General features: G+C 38.0%; 1 protein-coding gene across 1 annotated transcript; it reads left to right on the plus strand.

The window, feature by feature from the left end:
• Positions 1-1,313: 1,313 nt before the first annotated feature.
• LOC146311571 (high-affinity choline transporter 1-like) lies at positions 1,314-9,691 on the plus strand. Its single transcript, XM_084741452.1, has 8 exons — positions 1,314-1,887; positions 2,111-2,227; positions 2,936-3,091; positions 4,524-4,672; positions 4,785-4,928; positions 5,905-6,058; positions 8,099-8,316; positions 8,502-9,691. The coding sequence occupies exons 1-8, from the start codon at positions 1,704-1,706 to the stop codon at positions 9,060-9,062; spliced, it is 1,683 nt and encodes a 560-aa protein (XP_084597578.1). The 5' UTR covers positions 1,314-1,703; the 3' UTR covers positions 9,063-9,691.
• Positions 9,692-16,647: the final 6,956 nt, after the last annotated feature.

Here is a 16,647-nt window from a genome sequence, read left to right on the forward strand (position 1 = left end):
GCAACCCTACAGGACGCTCAGCACTGTGTTTGGTGATATTTTTTAAAGGACTGCAAAGCAACAATAAGTGTGTGTTCTGAAGTGAGCTGAAGTGAACAGCTGGGCTGATTTAAACTGAGAGAGTCGCTGAAGGTTTGTTCGTAACTGACCGTTAGGAAGGGTGAGGGGAGGAGGAGACAGTGCCATTCATGTGTCGGTTCATGGGGCTTGTAACGTCACAGAGACATGTTTCAGGTCTGCCCAAATGTGAAAATACAATTTGGATTTCACAAGTTGGACTCTTGATCTCAGTGATATCCTGCCTCCAGCTCAACATTTGATTCTACAACTATGTGCAGTAATCAGTGCTAAAAAATTGTTTGTGGTGAAGCCTGATGATATTGAAACAACAACCACAGAAATATTTTGAATATATCTGTGATCTCCTTCCTCTTCACCAGTACAGACAGTGTCTCCTCATGTGTCCTGTGTCAGTGAATAATAACAGTATAACATTAATATGTGCTATGACATCCCGTTAGTTGGACAGGAATGAGGACACGCAGCTGTGAAGGCCAAGCTCAGTGAGGTTCATGTATCATACACTATTATGCAGCATGGATGATCTATGTCTCAAGTCTAATCAGGTGATTCTTACTAGTAAGACTGTAAAACCACTCAATGTCAAATCAATTCAAAGAAGATATTTCACATTTTCATAACCCTATACACAGCTCTCATTGTACTTGTTCTAACCAGAATCCATAGTATTATTTTTAGTACTCCAGTAACCGCAGCTAGAGGGCTCCCGTGAACATGAGAAGAAGAACGGAGGGAGAAACCCAAAAGAGGAGTGAGCTTGTCAAAATGATTTGATTACATTCCTCCTTAATCATTTGTCACTGGGTGAAAACTGAATTGTGTTCTGTATAAAAAAGAGCTAATACATTCAAAGACTGATTACACTCAAACAGGAGTGACACACTATCACAATCATTTTCTAATTTTTTTTATCACTGTTAAAAACCTGATTTAACTAAAGTATCTGTATAGTTAATCCAGTTACACAAACTAATAGGAACATGAATGAATGAATTTCTTTTGCTGGCCAGGAAAAAGCAACTCTGCCTCTTTAGGAAAGCTAAACAAAGTTAACTTTCCCTCACACCCGAACAAACATTTTCTGCGAGCCATTGATCAACGTGCTAACACTGTGAAATCGTTGTAGACAGCAGAGCAGCGCACAGCAATATAACTTCCGAAGTAGAGCGGGGGAGGGGGCAGGCCCAGAGCATATGCCTGGGTATGTCCATATAAGTAAGTCTGGCACGCATTAACGTCAATGGGACTACACCTTTAAAAAAAGACTAAAACACAGCGTGCAGAGCCATCGAAAACAGCTTGCAAGGCTCACTTCCAAATGCATGAACCTCATTATTTGATGCTTTGGCATCGTTTAACACAAGTATCCGACATTGTGACAACATTTACAGGTCAAAAAAGAGGAAAAGCATAATAGTTCTCCTTTAAATGCTTCCACACACACACACCTTCTTTGCTTTGGGTCTTGTCTGCTTTATTTGATCCTACATGAGCAAACTAATTAGCATTGTATGTATATCCTGAATAACCAATAGGGTGTGTGATAACTGGAAGTTATCAGTCAGTCAAATAGTCAGTCAGTCAAACATCAGCTCGTGCAGAAGCTAGTCAACAAGTCCATAATGGCTGTCAACATCCCAGGAGTGATAGCGATGGTGCTTTTCTACCTGGTGGTCCTCGGGACCGGCATCTGGGCCTCGTTCAAGTCCAAAAGAGAACAGAAGAAAAGTGCAGCCACTGGAATGGACATGGCCCTGCTGGGAAACAGGAGCATAAGCTTGGTGGTGGGACTCTTCACAATGACAGGTGAGGAGAACACAAAGCTGAAACTGTATGACTGTCAAATACAAACAATTACAAGTTGTAACTTGTACAAAATGTTAACTTTTTTCATTCACAGCATAGTTGTGAGCAGGCATTTTATTTTTTAAAGTTGCTCAGAGTTCTCTTAATGCTAATTCTGTCCATGTATCTGCTGTTTGTCCACTAAATTCCTTACTGTGTGTTGATCTGTTGATCCATCCTGTAGCTACGTGCGTTGGCGGAGGCATCATTGTTGGTGTGGTTGAGATTGTGTACACACCATCTATGGGACTAATCTGGGCAATCCTGCTGTTAATGACATTCAGCTCATCATTCATTGTTGGTAAGAGTCCAGCAGGATAATATATGGCTGTATATATAACAAAATATACAGCCTAACCATCATATAGCCTGACAATCTCAAAAATAAGAAATACTCAGAGTAACAATAACTGAAACTACCTCATAAATTGACATTAATGCAACGCTCCAAAATGAGTCTTGCCCTTCAGTGTTATTGTCGCTAAGCCTGTCAAGCTTTCCTTTTTTGCGCTGTACATGTGCAGTCTACTGTGTGAAGATGGTAGCAGATTTTACTTTGAAACTGTCAGTAATATGTGAACTACAAGGTCTTCAATTCCACAGAGAAGTCAACAATAGCAGATTCTCATTTCTCGCTGTTGGACGAGGATTTTGTTGCCTAAAATGCATTATTCCTGAAGGGTCGCGGGGGCTGGAGTCTATCCCAGCTGACATTGGGCGACAGGAACCAGATAAAAAGTCACATGGAGATGACACATTAAAAAATGTAATAACAAAATACAAAATAATTTGTGAGTTCAGTGAAAAATGCACCTAACTCTTCATTTTAAGACAGAACAATAAGATAAAATTAATAATCTGCACATTTAATTATCCATTTTCACTGTTAGATGTTACTGGCAATACTTCAATTACTTTTATTAATCTGACAATTTCTTTGTAGCATATCTATGTATATTTGATTTCTTTGTTTTTTATACTGTGTGTTCTGTCCTTTTTTAAAATCAAGGTGGCTTGGTCTTTGCAAAGCCAATGAGAGAAAGAAACTATGTGACGATGTTGGACCCAATCTATGACAAGTATGGAAAAGTACTAACAGCTGTACTGAGCCTGGGTTCAATTATTATGGATGTGCTCTTGGTGTCCACAACACTAATTGGTTTAGGTATGTATATACATATACAGGATATATATTTATAACCATGTGTTCACACTTCTTTTAACTGTTATTGGTGCAGTAAACAATTCTGGACTGGATTGCTGAGTCTTATTCCCAGGCTTGGGTCGAGCCACCAACCCAAAGCATGACTTGGAATGAGATTCAACAATCAAAAATCTTTCTCTAGAATCATTTACTGCACTCTTAAGTACAATGAATGATGTACACTGATCAGCCACAACATTACCTGGTTGTCCTTCCTCCAATCACATTTGGTTGGTGCTAACTAATGCGATACAGGAAAACCCCACAAGGACTGATGTTTGGAGATGCTCTGACCCAGTCGTCTAGCCACCACAGTTTGGCTCTTGTCATTCAGATCCTTATGCTTGCCCATTTTTCCTGCTTCCAGCAACCTGTTCTCATACTGATGTCCAAGGTGCCATTTAGTTGCTGTGTGCACTTGCTCTCAGTCCAGATCAGTCCAGCAGGTCACTTCAGCTCACATCAATTCCAACAACCAGACACAAGGAAAAAAAAAATACCATCCTGTCACCGTCCTCTGGCTCTGGTGGCTCAAACATGTCTGGACATATCCAATGAAGCTTGGGTCTGGAGGGGAGATGCGGGATGGAGTGACAGAGGGAAGGGGTTGCAGTTTGAAGGACGAAGAGATGAGGGTAAAGTAATGTTGGATGAAATGAGAGGGATGAGGGAGTGTACTGGATGGGAGGAAAGGGGGAAGGGGATGTAGGGTTTAAGGTAATGAATGGATGGATGGGTACGACGGTGTCGGCTGGTGGCCAGAGGACAGGTCAGAACCAGGAGGGTTGAGACTCTGGGTGGGGGTACCATCTCCTGTAAGCCTCTGGTGATCAGAGCCCCAAGAAAACTTCAGGTGGAAAGGTGCATGTGAGCATTTCTGATGTCTTTCAGTCCATGCTCTTGGGAAGAGGGCCAAGAGTGGTTGGTTGAGTGTTGGCTGCTTTAGGGGTGATGGAGGGTGGGGGGCAAGCTATGGAAAATGGTAGTGCTTTGCTCGTTTTGAGCCGTGGCACGAGTCAAGGAAGTGGTGAGGGTGCATGATGTGGTCGGATGGGATGGTGTGCTGCCTGTCATCCGAGTGCCTGGATTGCAAGCAGGTCAGAGATGGGCATCTGTTACTCGAACGTTGAAGCTGGGATCTTCCCCTGAAGCTGCTGGGGGTGTTCCAGGTCATTTTCAGGCCATAGTGGTGTTTGACACTGACACAGCAGAGCGGACACACACCCAGTGTTTCAGAGCAGAGAAAAAAGCTCATTTTCACATGATTTTGAGACCTAATTTTATATACTTAGTGATCTTCTTAATCACTGTATATATATGATTTAGTGGAATGACTATGAACTGGTAATATTAACACAAAGACTGGTTTTCACTGAGAGAATGTGTTGGACAGGAGGAACCATGAGTGTGGTTCTGGATTTTTCCTACACTGCGTGCATCTGGATGTCTGCTTCCATCATCATTATCTACACACTGCTGGGAGGTTTATACTCTGTGGCCTACACGGATATCATACAGCTTGTTCTTATATTCTTCAGCTTGGTGAGTTTACTGTACTTTTTCCTTTAGTTGTAACAACTCGTACACAAGGCATCAAAAACTCCAAAAGACACCTTTAAAAGTTTAATATTTACATTGTTATTTGTCTCTGCAGTATCTCTGTGTTCCCTTTGTCTTGATGAATCCTCACACCTTGGACATTAGCCAGACGATGACGAACAACACCTTACACGCTCCCTGGATTAGTACACCAGAACTGAAAAAGATCTGGATAATTATCGATCAGTTCGTATTCTTGGTAAGGAAGAAACAGTGTGGCCTGTATTAAATGCAGTTCGCTTGAGTTTTGATATCTTCAGAATGATGATAAATAACATGCATATTTAAATAATGTTTAATAAGTAATGCTGTTTTTCATTTCAACTAAAGAATAATTATAAGATTATTATCTATTATCTGAAGGAAATATGACTATATTATATCCTCTGACTGTGGTTGTGAAGTTTAAAGTGATAGTTCAGATTGTTTGAAGTGGGGTTGTAGTTCTTATCCAGAGTCAGTGTATTTCCTACACTTGATGCTGGTCCAGACCCCCCAGTTTGGAGAACCAGAGATGAGTACCAGCATGGAAGCTAAACAATGTGCTGCTATAGACAAAAACCTAACCTAAAAAAATCATTTTATGTATATGTTATATTTTGGATATTTTTGCCACTTTTCCTTGCTGTCAGCCAGTCACTCACTCACTCCAAACCAACCAAACTCCAGAGGCAAAAACAGTCATTTTACCTTGAAAAACACAAGAGTTGCTAGCCTACCACTCCCTCAATCTGTTAGTTCATTTGTGTTATTGTATGACTTTTGTTTTCAATGTTCGGATTCACAGAAGTCACACAATAATAAAACAAACTAACAGATGGAGGCAGCAGTAGACCAACAACTCCTGTGTTCTGCAAGATAAAATTACTGGTTTTATTAATGGAGTTTGGTTGTTTTGGCGAGAGCAATATTTGGCTTTTATAACAGCACTTTCCTGTCAGAAAAGGTTGTCTTTGTGACGGTGAAGTAAAGTAGTGAAAATATTATACATTTCTGCACACTTCGTTGGACCTTTTTAAGTGACTAAAGTACATTTTTCCACCGACCCCGTCCACAGCAGTGTATTTCTTAGTTTCTGTGCTGGTGTCCCAGTGTGCTTCTCCTAACAGGGGATGTACCGGCCGCAATCTACTGTGATGTTATTATATTAACCAACTAACATTTTTATTGTTAAGACATTGTCGAAACTGGGTTATCAGTGCTTCTACCAGAGGGCCTGTGCAGCTTCTTCCTCAGCCACAGCCAAGATCACATGCTTGGCTGCTGCTTTCACCTATCTTGTGTTTGGGATACCTCTTATACTGTTTGGAGCAGCTGCTGCATCCACAGGTAGTGATGTTGTCTTCCCCCCTTGTGATGCAAACCTTAATAATTGGGTAATTATCTTGTAATTATGTAGGCCCATTTCTGTCAAATAGTCAGAAGTCATTATTATTTGATATTAATTTCAACTTTTTACCTCATAATTATGACTTTTCATCTCATAAGTTCAACTTTATATCTCACAAATGACTTCTTATCATATGTTGTTTTTTTTTAATCTCATTATGTTATTTTATCTTAAAATTTTGACTTCTAATCTCATAATTTACATTTTTTTTTAAATAATTTTTCACAATTTTCATAATTTTTACTTTTATCTCATAGTTTCTACTTTTTTAGTCTGACTTAACATTGGAATATTTTTTTCAATGGCAAAAATGGGTTTCCATAAATATTTCATGCACCACAGAAGAAGAAAAAATTTTGGCTACTCACCAAACAGAAAATCTAGTCACATTTAATGCTTGGTGGTTGTTCATTCCAGATTAGTTGATTCAGGAATTCAAGGGAAATCAATTGATTCTTGGCACACTTTCAATCATAACAACATAACATAACAAACATAACTGCATAAGTGTTAATAATAGCATAATAAACATATTTAATGTGATTACATGCATTACAAACATTTATTGATTTCAACTGGCTTAAACTGTCACTGTTGAACCTTTACTGAACTTTTGCTGTTCCTTTATTAAGATTTCTGCATACTGCATAATTCATTTATTTATAGTAAACAATGCACTAATTAATTGCTAACTGCAGTTAATAAGTGTGAGTTAAGAGTGCAAACACGCCTTATTAAGGCTAATTAATCCATTATAATACACTTATTAACAGTTAAATGTCCATTTTGGGCGTACTGGATCTAATGTGTGAACAATGCTTATGGACATTAATTAATCCTTTATTATACACCTATCAACAGTTAACTATGTATTTTGGGAGCACTGGCTCTAAAGTGTGACACTGCACTAGTAACACTACATGAAACGTACTTTACTAGGTGAGCCACTGAGGGGCTTCATGAACTTTGAAGCCCGTCTCAACTCAACTTTATTTATAACGCACCTCACACACAAATATTCAGTAGAGCTTTTTATTAATATTTTTAAACAGTCTATAAACTGCTAACATGTTTGTTGTAACTTCCTATATATGTCTTCCAATCTCACAATAAATATTTATTATGCTATTATCAACACTTACATAATCTTATTAACACATATTAATGTTTACAAGCATCTTATATGGGCCTTGTTACCTATTAACTGATGCTTATTACCAGAATCTTGATTTTAAGTGTAACACTTTGTTGTTTTGTCAAATCAAGTCTGAAGTCATCAAGTCTTACAACTTGAGCCCAAACCTCTGACAGAAACTAAGAAACAGCCACATGCTGACTTTGAAAAAGTTGCTTAGCAGGTTTCAGGCATAAATCATGTTGGGAGAGACTAAACGGACTCACTGAACTTTATGGTAAGTTTCGCCTCTATGATTGGCTGTAAACTTCCAGGCCTTTGCTCAACGCTAACGCTTACCCAGGTATGATGGGTAAACAGTTGGGAGGAGAGTGTCTCAGACAGCTCATGTTTTTTGCTCCCACTATCTGGAGGGCATTCCTGGAGGCATATTGGGTGTGCAGGTACAGACAGTCAGTTTAGTTTCTCCCAGATCAAGCTGTCTGTCTGAAAGTTGTTGACATATTTCAGTCAAGTTGTCAGTAAGACGTCATATTTTCCATCTGACAGAGTTGGCCTTCTACATTAACAAAAACGCGATCACTATGAGGTTGGCCCGTTACAAGGTTTAATAGTCAAGAGTTTGATCTTTTAAAATATATTTTCCCAGCATAACTGAAGAGTAAAACTCAAAACCAGTGAGTGATTTACATGGCAAACAGTGAGTTTTGAAACCCACTTTGTTTATGAAATGAAATACTGATTGTTGTGAAAGATCACCTGAAATTAATGTAAAAACAGACTAGTGAGAGTCAAACAGATCATGTGACCATTTTTCAGTCTTTCCTTTGTGCCCATTCCTCAGATTGGAACCTGACCACCTATGGTTCTCCATCTCCATATGAACGTGGCGAAGCAGCTATGGTTCTGCCCATCACCCTGCAGCACCTCACGCCGTCCATCATCGCCATTATTGGTACTGGGTGTGTGGCCGCCGCAGTGATGTCATCAGCTGACTCTTTTTTGCTTTCGTTTGCCTCTGTCTTCACCTCCAACATCTACAAGAGCATCCTGAGGCCTCAGGTGAAGTCCAGACAAAAAGATGACTAAAATACTGCTTTATTTTGAGAAGGTGTGATGATAATTAAGTGTTGGAGAGTAAAGAGCCATGAAACAAAACAGGAAGAAGAGTGAGCAAGATTAGAACGAGGTATTTGAAAGCAGTCATTGGCTGTTTACCTGTTCTTCTTCTCTACTTTCTTCTCCAGGCGTCAGACAGAGAGATTCAGTGGGTGATCCGTGCTTCTGTGGTGATAGCAGGCTTGGTTGGCACATTGCTCACCAACCAGAAACAGAGCAGCCTGGTGTTCTTGTTCCTCAGTTTTGAAGTGGCCTACGTTGTGATCTTCCCGCAACTCGTCTGCACCCTCTTTTTCAACATCTCCAACAGTTACGGGGCTGTTATGGGCCTGCTGCTCGGAGTCGTGTTAAGACTGCTCTGTGGAGAGCCGTCTCTAGGGTTAGCACCGGTCATACACTTCCCAGGATGCACTCTTGAGGACGGAGTTTATGTCCAGTACTCTCCGTTTAAGACCATCTCCATGCTGTCTGGCCTTGCCGCCACCTTGTTGTTCTCCTACCTGTTTGCTGTGCTCTTCAACAAAGGCCTGCTTCCTGAGAAGTGGGACCTGTTCAAAGTGAAAGCTCAGCAACCAGCACAACCACTGACACCAACAGGTGGCGCCACAGAACATGATGAGAATGAGGAATTGAACAGAAACAACTCTCAGACAGAGGCATCAGAGCCAATGATTACTACACAGTGTTAGCATCCCTGAAACATCATATAGACCCGTAAAATACTAGTTAATAACTCAAAGTGCATCTCAAAGATTTCAATATCCAAAGTATAAATGTAGGGGAGGCAGGGGAGTGCTGCAACAATGGATTAGTTGTAACAGTGTCAACCTGGCCAATTAGAAAACTGCTGCGGTGATGTCATCAATATCATTCACTCCCATTTCCTTTTTTGCTCACAGAAGTGGCATGTCTCCCTGAGGAATATTGTTGATTTTATGATTGATTGATTTTTTTTTTTTTTGGCCTATCATTTATGAACAGTATTGTACATATAATAGTTTGACTTATGTAACCTAAAGTAGCAGTTTCTCGCTGAAACATAAAACTATAAATAAGTCAATGCTGCAGCAATCCAGTAAGAAAGAAATGCTAATGAGAGTAAAAACACTAGGAGTCTGCAGTGAACTTGGACCCTAAAACTGTGTAACGTTACTGCTAATACAAAGCAAACATCTCCTACTGCTTCAGCTTCACATTAAAAGTATTTAACTGACGAAACAGGTGTTGACTTTTATTATGAAGTAGTCTCAGGGAATACAGGGTGTTTGTCAGTGAGCTTGGTACCTACTACTGTACAAACAAGACAAGACGGGAAAAGGCCAGTCATTTCATGACTTCTTTATTGAAAGAACAATAGTTTGTTTGCTGTCCCCAAAATTCTGTGAACTGTGGTAGTAAACCCGATTCAGGGTAACCCTAAGGAAAAAGTTAGCTGTGGATGTAGCTCTGTTTTGGTCTCCAGCAACACTTTAGAAAAAATATCTGTTTCATCATCTGCTAAATGCTCCACAAAGTTTTCCCCAGATAGTAGCTAACTGTGTCTGTCTGTTTTTTGGTACGTTTATCTGAACTTTCGCCTTCATCATGAGTAGGCTAACTAAGCTAACTAACTTTTTTTGCTGGGTAGCAACTAACGTAAGGTTTTGTAAACTTTGTAGTCAGTTAGCAAACCATGACATGATTGTTTAAGGAATACAGAGCAGCAGAAAGTTTCCCCCTTCTTTATATTTATGGGAACCAATAATACTCAAGTTTATTTTTTATTTTAATTTTGGCAATGATCTCATATTGATTAAATTCTAGGTAATATAAATTTACATCACTAAACTTGGATTTACTAAATTTAGATTAGCTTTTAATTGTGCAACAGAGCTCCAATTAATTTTAAATCTGCATTTACTCATTTAAACCTTAGTTTTGTCAAACTCTGATGAACTAATCTTAGATTAAATTAATCTTTGTCAGTACTACCCAGTTTTGCTCTACATAATTTGGATAAACCAGTAAAATTCAACAACGAATACAAAAAGAACATGTTTTTTATACTTATTACTGTTTATTAAATAAATATGACTCATGTTACTGAGAATATACTGTAGAGAGAGCAGCTGCTGTGATTCACTTCTCATGTAGACACTCAGTCTTTTTCCACCTTCAACAGAGGAATGGATGCACTCCTCACTTGCCCTCTTTGTCCTTTTTATCATCTAGAAATAAGAAATAATGAGAAAAAAACGCATAAGTCCTAACAGAAGTTTGATATAAGTATTAAACCGAAGAAAAAATCTGTAATATTTGCAGTGATAAATCACAAAATGACCACGATATGTCATCATAAATCAAGTAAACAGCCGCGGTGTCTCCTTTTGAAATTTTTCTGGGCTGGAACAGCTGTTTTTGTTTGCCTCTTTCATGTTAATTAGAGTTCAAATTAATGCTGAGGGTTTGCTGAATGAGAGGCTGTTTGTTTATGAAAACATTAATAATCTTATAGAAGGAGTAGATGTTTAAAAAGGTTAAATTCAGCAAAATGTTAATGGAGTTTGACAGGCAGTGAGACAGGCAGCCATTTAATTCAACATCTGGATTGTATTTTCAGAGCAGTGGGCTTTTGTTTTCAGGATAACGGACTTAACTTTACAGTGACAGACAACTGACAGTTATAAACAGCTGATCAGCTTGTCAATTATTATTATTGTCAATTTACAACAAGAATTTATGAATTTAAAATCATAAACAAAGAACTTATTCTCACTACATGGTCAGTAAAGATCTTCAGAACACACATATGTAGTAACACAGACATGCTTTTACAGTGTGATGACTCTTTTTTCAGGGGTGGTTAGGTCCTAAGTACAAACACTTGATTATGGTACTTAAGTAGATTTTTCAGGTATATTTGAGTATTTATTTTTTCTGACAAACTGTACTATCTGTACTTTCTACTTCTTACATTTTCGAAACAGGCTCTCTTGGTGTATTCATCAATGCGTATCATTCAGGACAGGTGTAACAAGACAAAAAACAACAAAAGAAATGTTAAAAAGAAGATAAAAGAAGATGCAACTGCACAAAATGACATAAAACACATAAGACAAAAAAGATGTAAAAGACATAACGATGAAAAGCCACATAAAAGACCTAACAATACAAAAGATTAACTAGACAAAAAGATGCAACAAGACAAACACACAGACAAAATACAAAAAAAAGATACGAATAAAAGACAACAATACAAATAATTATGTAACGAGATGAAAAAGATGCTACAAGATGAAAACACGTAAAGACATAACGAAAACAGCGTAATAAGATGAAAAAGGACATAAAGGACGTAACAAGACAAAACAAAAAGCCTTTTGTTACCTTGAGGTTCTTCTCAAACTGATGGAGAGTCCAGCTGTATGTCCACACTGTGTTTTCCACTTCAACATTTAACACTTGAGGCTCCTGTGTGGAGGAGTTGAAACTCACTTCTCTGGCGCCCCCCAGTGGTAATATTAAAGAAAGACACTGACAGCAATGCAGGCCAATACTGGGATCAGCTCATTTCTCTACAAACACAAAAATATGCCATTGTTATAATTTGGGGAAAAAAAGCTACTGCATAACCATTCTGTGCCAGTGTATGTGTAAAGTGAGACTGTGCATTTGTTTAAAGAGGACATGTCACATTCATTCTGTTACTGATTAATAGTTGAATTCATAGGCAATAAAATGCACTTTTGCTCAAGTCAGCACACCCACATGTTTGGCTGCTCCTGTCACATGTGGTCTGACATGGCTGCAGCTTTTTGTGACTAATGTTGGCAAACTCAAAACAAAGTGAGGATAACCTCACTCAGTCTTTTTGCTGACTGTATGACCCTGTTGTCCCCTGACCGTTTAAGGTTTACCATTAATCTGTGATTGTCACATTGTTTAGTAAAATTATATGGACTAGTTTTGTACTTGTATATGTTGTATTACTGAGTAAGTTGTATTTACCAGTGCAGCCATCAGGAGTTTTCTTGTCTCTGTCCCTTTAGCAACTTCCTGGAACCTTTAAGATTAAGAAAGATGTTGCAACCCATGTTGTCAAATAGTTGCGTGTTTGCAGTGAGCTTTAATCTAAAATGTGGACTCGCTCTTCCAGGAAGCTTCTTCCACCCAGCAGCCAGTTCTTCACGTCTTTAACGTGCAGATAGACGGGAACTTGATGCTGCAGCTTCATGAGAATAAACTGCCTCATGAGCATCTTCTGCAAGACAGAGTCATCGTACAAGTTTGCTCCACTTCTTCATGCATCTGGGATTAATAAAGGTTTATCTTTATCATAGCTTTACATTTACAGTGACAAGATGATTTCCAGGTCCCATAATTTCATGGTAAATAGGTGAAAATTAACAAGTAATACATTTGAAATTTCTTAAAAATTACCCACAAATTTCATTGTTAATTATATGACAATTAGCAAATACCGTTTTCATGTAGTGGGTGGTAATTACCAAGTAATACAGTTTAAATTTCTTAATAATTACCCACAAATTTGACAGTTAATTATGTCACATAATTATGAAGCAACATATTTGAAATATCTCTTAAATTACCACCAGATTTCATGGTAAGGATGTGATCATTTGCAAGTGTGGTTTTCATGCATAAGTACCATTACAATTTGGGGTAATTTGTAGGTAAATTCTGAGAAATTTCAAATATGTTGCTTTGTAATTACCACCAGTGACATAAAAACGGTACTTGCCAATTATCACATCCTTAACCATGAAATCTGGGAGTAATTTGGAGGTAGTTTGTGGCTGATTTCTAAGAAATTTCAAATACATTGTTTGGTGATCACCACTTCCACTTACTGTGAATTTATGGGACCTGGAAAGTGAAGCGTTACGGACTGACCTCAGCTCTGTAGCGCTGTCGCTCTCGCTTTGAGAAAGAGGACGGCCTCATGTGCAGAACTTGTTTAAGAAAGATGTCAGTGTCCATGTTGAACAAAGGTCAAACTCCTTCACAAAAACAGGAAACACTCATTTAGAGTTTCAGTGGAAAATGTAAGTGCGTAGCATTAGTGTGACAACATGTTATATTGCTGTTTTAAAGAGAGGATTATGGGTAACAGGAAACACCCTGACTTTAAGGACTGACAGTTTGTCTTTTCAGATGAAGATGGTGATGAAGACTGTACATACCTGGATGTTAGACGGCTTGAAAGATGATCATTCAGACAACAGGTGGAAAATCTGAACCAGTCCGTCGGGCTGATTCTGAGTGTGTGTGTGGAATGTCCAGTCCACCATCTGCATCATTCTGATGCTTCTCATCAAAATGTCACCATGGAGCTCGCACTCACAACAAAACAAAGGGATCCTTATTGTCATTCATCCTGGATTTGTGATGAGGAGGCCAATCATGCATGCTTCATTCTGCACTGAGGAAAGTCCAACATGGACACGGAGTCCTTCACTGCACACATTCATCCTGGATTACCTGCTAATTTATGTCTTTTATAAACAGGTTCATAAGAGAGACGTAAGAAGTCATTAAATTCAGGTTGCCAATGTATTCTGATTACCTGTTTAAAAATGTAGTCAGTAATGTAATCTAAGTACGACAATATCAAAGTAATGTAACAAGATTACTTTTGGATTAAATATAAGATATGGTTAAATTGTTTAGCCTAATATATTGTTTTAGGGCTGCAACCTACAATTGTTTTCATCATTGATTAATCAGTCAGTTAATCGATTAGTTGTTTGGTCCATTAAATGTCAGAAAATAGTGAAAAATGTTGATCAGACCTCAAGATGACGTCCTCACATGTCTTGTTTTGTCCACCTCTCAAAAATATTAGGTTTACTGTCAGAGAGGAGTAAAGAAATCAGAAAATATTCACATTTAAGAAGCTGAAATCAGAGAATTTAGACTTTTTCTGTTATTAAAAAAATGACTCATGTTTGGACCTATTTTTAAAGCCTTTCCTGTAATGATTATTTTCATTACTGATTAATCTGTCACACATTTTCTCCATTAATGGATCCATCAGAAACTTGGACCTTTAATTCAAGGTGCATTTGCTGACTTTTTCCAGAGCTTTCACAACCACATCTCACAGCCTTCCTCAGACGATGGACTTTGAGTTGCAGTAGCTGTGCAGTATTTTAAATATGTCTGTTTCAACTGATTCTTTTCTTTTCCTCCTCAGTAACCTGCAGTCTGTAGCAGAGAGCCATGGAAACAGTAGGTGTAATGCTCATCACCTTTTATTTTAAGGCTCCATTTTAATCTTCCCTCAGCTGTTGTTGGTGGCACGGTGGAACAGCGGTTAGCACTCTTGCCTCACAGCAAGAAAGCTGTGGGTTTGATTCCCGGTTTGCATGTGGCTGAGTGGTTTTGCTCCAGGTGCTCCAGTTTGGACCACCATCGAAAACGGGATATTATAAGTTGAAATTATAAGGTAAAAAGTCAATATATGCATAACTGTGCTCTATATGGTTTTATAAACCAGTGAAGTTGACTTTACTTCTATTATCAGTCATTAGTTTTGCTTTGTAGTCTGATCGTGTGCAGATTGTTGTATGCTTTTATTTTTTAGGGACACATCATTTATTTTACACATCAAGATCAGTTGACTTTGCCCAAAGACGCTTCACTCTGTTGCTGAGTTCTTCAGTCTTTGTGCGTTTATTTGTTTCTATTCTATTGACACATGTGGAATGATGCAATATAATATCTGAGAAAGACACAAAAGTGACATTTTCATTAAATCTGTGCGTTCAGCTGATAGCTCCTCCTTGTGGTGTTCATGTTATGATCTGAAAAACAGCATCTAGTCATTGCTGGTTTTATTTGATTCCAAATGAAAAGAAAAACTAAATATGGAATCAGCATTCATGCGCCACATTGCAGCCACTTTAATAACACGTTCCTGCTGTCTTCACTGTGACTTGTGTTATTGTGTTATCAGCTGGCCAAAAATAAAGTGTTGTGTCATAATACCAAGCAACAGAGCAAATGAGGAAGGAAATAACAAGCTTTTTGGTGTTTGGGGAAGATTTGTGTTCATGTTCAAGTCGACTTTCGGTCTGAAAATAGCTGCTTCATCTGAAATGAAGGGCTGAAAGTTAAATAAGATGCTCTTTTTATTTATTTATTATTTGTTTTTAACTAACTGCATTTTATTCAATGCTCTCATAAGGTTTATTTTACAACCATCTCTACTTGTAATAGTAACTTAATCATAACCACCATCATCATCATCATCATCATCATCATCATCGTCACCATTATCATCCTGCAGAGCCCCTCATAAAAGAGTTGCCTAAAAAAAAAAATAAACAAGGATAAAACAAACTGTAGTGATAAAAGCAGTAACATGAGGCCATAAAGTGAATCATAAAATGCACAAATGCTGCATCATTAAATCATCATCAACATATAAAATGAGCGCATGAAAAAGTGAAGAAGAGCTGGAGGGGAGTTGCAGATTTCTACAATCACAAGTCAAGCGTACCACAGTAACAGACAGAACTTCCTGTAAAACCTTTCAAACTAAAACTTAAAAGGGACAATCGCACGAAATAAACGTTTCTGTAAAAAACAGGGAGCTGGGAGCTGACAGTTCTCCTTCGTGATGATTATTATTGGATATATACAGTATTAGAATTATAGAACAATTAAAAACATATTAAAATGACCTTATTATTTGTTGTTTAATAGACTAATTGATGGTAGCAGTACAAGTCATAATATTCCTTATGATAGGGCCTCTACTGAAGAAGAGCCTGTACTTCTGTGACTAAATGATGAAAATTACCGCCACTAATTGTACCCTGATACAACTACTTTAATAGTAATTGTACAATAGACCTCTTTCACCGCAGCTATATTGATGGGAAATAACAGGGTAAAAACAGGTGTTTCCAGTGGTTCCCATTCCATTTAGTTTAGCAGAGCCTTTCCACACACAATAGCAGAACCCTGGCTGCCTTACCTTACCTAGTATCATTGGTAAAACCTGTGTTTATCCTAGTATTTCATGCCATAATGGCTGCTGTGAAAGACAGAGAAAAATCACAAAAAAAAATTTGACCAAAGGCTGAATTTTATTTTTCCCCGAAGCTTAGAATCTTAATTCATGTTTGTCCTCAGCTGATGGAATCTATCAGTTGTCCAAGATAACTTTTATATGGAAAGAGATAAAAAGTCAGTTATAAGATTAAAAAAGAAGTCTACAATTTGAAATAATAAGTTATAAATGTACCATAAAAAATCAATATTATA

This window comes from Lutjanus erythropterus, chromosome 17 (assembly GCF_056507025.1).
Source record: "Lutjanus erythropterus isolate fLutEry1 chromosome 17, fLutEry1.hap2, whole genome shotgun sequence".
In the NCBI taxonomy this organism is placed as follows: domain Eukaryota; kingdom Metazoa; phylum Chordata; class Actinopteri; order Lutjaniformes; family Lutjanidae; genus Lutjanus; species Lutjanus erythropterus.

Bases quoted from the DNA above. Each gene is read 5' to 3' on its own strand.
- LOC146311571 (XM_084741452.1), top strand. From the start codon at position 1,704: ATGGCTGTCAACATCCCAGGAGTGATAGCGATGGTGCTTTTCTACCTG. The intron at 1,888-2,110 runs GTGAGGAGAACA...TCCATCCTGTAG, and splicing joins GGGACTCTTCACAATGACAG to CTACGTGCGTTGGCGGAGGC. The intron at 8,317-8,501 runs GTGAAGTCCAGA...TTTCTTCTCCAG, and splicing joins AGAGCATCCTGAGGCCTCAG to GCGTCAGACAGAGAGATTCA.